This window comes from Sinocyclocheilus anshuiensis, unplaced genomic scaffold (assembly GCF_001515605.1).
Source record: "Sinocyclocheilus anshuiensis isolate Anshui unplaced genomic scaffold, SAMN03320099.WGS_v1.1 scaffold1199, whole genome shotgun sequence".
Classification (NCBI taxonomy): domain Eukaryota; kingdom Metazoa; phylum Chordata; class Actinopteri; order Cypriniformes; family Cyprinidae; genus Sinocyclocheilus; species Sinocyclocheilus anshuiensis.
Genome location: NW_015540934.1, coordinates 154,449 through 158,301, shown reverse-complemented (window position 1 = coordinate 158,301; position 3,853 = coordinate 154,449). Strand labels below are relative to the sequence as shown.

The window sequence follows — 3,853 nt, the reverse complement described above, 5'->3', positions numbered from 1 at the left end:
GTCAATAAATGGAAACTCAAATGAATTGCACTGTGGTTACTGTATAAAGCAAATGAGCTCTCTTGTACACTGTTCATCTTGGCAAATGAATTACATCAATGAGGTCTTCAGAGAATGCAGATTCATACTGCAGTCTGTGAAAACATTACAAGTAATATGGTACTGTAATAAGCTACTCTGAATAGCCAAAGTTGTTTAATATATGCATAGTAGCTAATCTAATTGTATATCATTATTCAATTTTAATGCAAAATAGTAATAACAATACAAGACAATACAGCACATTTGATCTGATTTTTGTTTTTAAAATGACCTGACAGCTAATTACTGAAGCTTTAAAATCAAACCATCAGAATGCCTCTACCTGCTGGACAGAGAAGAGCACTGCGGGACACTGCATTTACGAAATTAAGATGCAATGCTGCTGCAATGACTTTAAAGTCACATTTATCCCCTCGCTGTGTGAACGTCGCATTTCCCACTGACATGAATCACATTATGAAATAAAACAGGTTGACTTACGAGCCCTGTACTTTTACTCATGCAGATCTGTTACTTTATGGCCCGTATAAGATATTGCACCATTCTCTCAGTTCAAAGTTGACAGAGCACCAGCAATTAACTATCAATAAGAAATAAACAGGCCATTTAAAACAGCTTCATTTGTCAAACTCTTTTTATTTGCATACACATCAGATACATACAGAGGCCATGCATGAACTCAAACTCTTCTGAAGCTTTGTCCGTCACCTCTGTTAAATGGGATAGTTCACTCAAACATGAAACGATTCTGTCATCATTTACTCAACCTTTTGTCAAACCTGTATGACAATGTGGAACACAAAAGAAGTCCATACAATTTGTCAATAAAATTAAATACGTTGAAAATAGTGAGTGCTTAAGGTGCCTCAATTGCTGGCAGTTGGCTAACAGCAGGCAAGAAAAAAGAGAGAAAGTAAAAACACTTTCTTTTGAACTGAAACGGCAGTCAGTGTCCGTCGTTATGAGGTCGAGTCCTGTCATGTCGGGGTCATGCGTCATGTCATCTAAACCTCTGTAAGAACAAACACAGCATAGTCACTGTTATATAAGTCCAAAATCTTGAGGAACTGCTGAAAATGATTTTGAATGATGGGTCATTTTAGGTCTTAACTTCGAAAGTTTTTCAGTGCATTTACTCCCTTCGAGTCATGTCAGAGTTACTGTGAGTTACGGTTAAAGAATCATGGCAAAAGCCTATTGCTGTTGATCATAATTATGTTTTAATTGTGAGTGTTGATTTTGCAATTTAGTTTGTACATCTTTAACACTATTCATTTAGCCAGTTTATGGGATGACGGCTACAAACAAACATCCTGTAAGTCTCTGTGGCAGCACATGAATGATAAAATACACAAATAAAGCATCAACTCTTCATTTTCTTGCATTAAAGCAAAGGAGGAAAAGTGACTACATAGTTTCTGAAGGATCACTGAAGACTGGATTAATGGCTGCTGAAAGTTCAGCTTTGCATCACAGGAATAAATAACACTTTAGAACATTAAAATAGAACACAGTTACTTTAAATGGTTATGATAATTCTCACTAATAATGTTTTATTGATTAAATAAGTGTAGCCTTTGCTGAACATAGATTTCTGTCATAAATGTTTTTAAAATCTGTCAGGCTGCTGAAAGAACAAGTGTAATTCCATTTTCTCCCACTAGTGCCAGTGAAATTACACACTGACATAAAACTGATTTCAAATGCCACACAATAATTTTATGATCTCACATCAATGGTAGAGGACAGATTATGATGTTCAAAGCATTGAATGCTTTGAATGACATGTTGTCTGACTGGTATAGAAAGACAAACAAATCCTTTCATGTAATTAGTCCAAAAGAGATGAAGATGGTAAAACATTTATAAGTATGATTGTTTCTCCAGGTAGTATATAAGCGGTCGGTTTAGCGGTCAAAGGTACATCATGTCTCAAGTCATTAACTTATTCTGGAGCAAATTCACTCTCAACGACAACATTATATGGAGTATAACAAAATCTGTCATAATTTTCATCCCGTTTCTGGATTGACTTTATTTGTTGCAGAAATAACAGAATGTTGTGGTGGATTCATAAATATGTGAAGAGTTAGTCTGTTTTACCTATTGAGCTGACTTACCTGTGTCTGTGGTAAGGTCAAAGGTCAGTAAGTTCTCTGGCGTTTGTGAGATTCCTCTTTCGGTGGGTCTGCCAGCATGACCTTCATCTTGATGCCATTAATCACTTTTCCATGCAGCAGTGCTATGGCATCGTAAGCAGGTTTCCGGTCTGCATACTTTATGTATCCCACATTCCGGCCCGGAACCAAGTAAACCTCCATCAGGGAACCGAAACGACTGCTTAGAGAAAACACACACACCACACACACACACACCAGAAAAGCAGGTCTGTTCGTAAACCATTTGGGCAATGACACAAATGAATTGTTTTCAATTGGTTCAAGGAAATGAATCAAACTTATCAACTCTTAAAAAAAAAAATCTACTGCAATTTATGAAACGAGTAAGGATTGTGATACATACATACTGTAATTTCAAACATACTACTGGTCAACAGTTTGGAATATTTATAATTTTTTTATTGTTCCCGATAAAAGTGTCTTATGCTCACCAAGGCTGCATTTATTTGATAATACAGTAAAAGCAACAATACAGTCAAATGTGAAATTATTACAATCTAAAACTTATCTGTTAATATCTATGAAATATATATTTTAAAATGTAACTTATTCCAGTGATGCAAAGCTGAATTTTTAGCAGCTTTACTCCAGTCTTTAGTGTCACAGAAATAATTCCAAATTATTGTCAATGTCGAAAGCTTAATGTTTTGGTGGAAGCTGTGATATTCTACCATTCAATAGATTAATGTAAGTTAGAGTTTAAATGTAAGATAGAGTTTTTATCATCAAACATGACAGTAAAAACATTTATAATCTTACAAAAGGTTTCCATTTCAAATAAATCTGTTCTTTTGAACTTCCTATTTTTCCAAGTAATCCTGTAAATGTATCACAATTTCCACAAAAAAAATTGAAGCAGCACAACTGTTTTCAACATTGATAATGATAATAAATGATTCTTGAGCAGCTAATCAGCAAATTATAATGATTTCTGAAGAATCATGTGACTCTGAAAACTTCGATCAGCTTTGATCACAGGAATGAATTACATTTTTAAATATATTATAATAGAAAACTGTTCTTTTAAATGGTTATAATACTTCACATACAGTTTTCACAATATTTTCACAACAGTTTTACTGTATTTTTGTTTGAATAAATGCAGCCTTGGTGCACATAAGAGACATTAACAAGTTAACAACACTAAAAAAATTACATTGAAACATAAACAAAACAAAAAAAATCATAATTCTGCCAAACTTTGACCGTGTGTGTGGATGTATACAGGTGCATCTCAATAAATTAGAATGTCATGGAAAAGTTCATTTATTTCAGTAATTCAACTCAAATTGTGAAACTCGTGTATTAAATAAATTCAATGCACACAGACTGAAGTAGTTTAAGTCTTTGGTTCTTTTAATTGTGATGATTTTGGCTCACATTTAACAAAAACCCACCAATTCACTAGCTCAACAAATTAGAATACTTCATAAGATAAAAAAAAATAACAATAACAATAAAAAAAACATTTTTAGTGAATCGTTCGCCTTCTGGAAAGTATGTTAATTTACTGTACATGTACTCAATACTTGGTAGGGGCTCCTTTTGCTTTAATTACTGCCTCAATTCGGCATGGCATGGAGGTGATCAGTTTGTGGCACTGCTGAGGTGGTATGGAAGCCCAGGTTTCT

The 3,853-nt window shown here is 34.1% G+C and overlaps 1 protein-coding gene across 2 annotated transcripts in view; it reads right to left on the bottom strand.

The window, feature by feature from the left end:
- Positions 1-879: 879 nt before the first annotated feature.
- The window catches only part of rbm45 (RNA binding motif protein 45), a 13,145-nt gene continuing 10,171 nt past the window's right edge, over positions 880-3,853 (bottom strand). For both annotated transcript variants that reach the window (XM_016487476.1, XM_016487477.1), the window contains exons 9-10: positions 2,163-2,379; positions 880-1,054 (exon numbers count right to left, since the gene is read on the bottom strand). In XM_016487476.1, the coding sequence (XP_016342962.1) occupies positions 2,187-2,379 (193 nt within the window). In that variant the 3' untranslated portion in view covers positions 880-1,054; positions 2,163-2,186. The remainder of the gene's footprint in view (positions 1,055-2,162; positions 2,380-3,853) is intronic.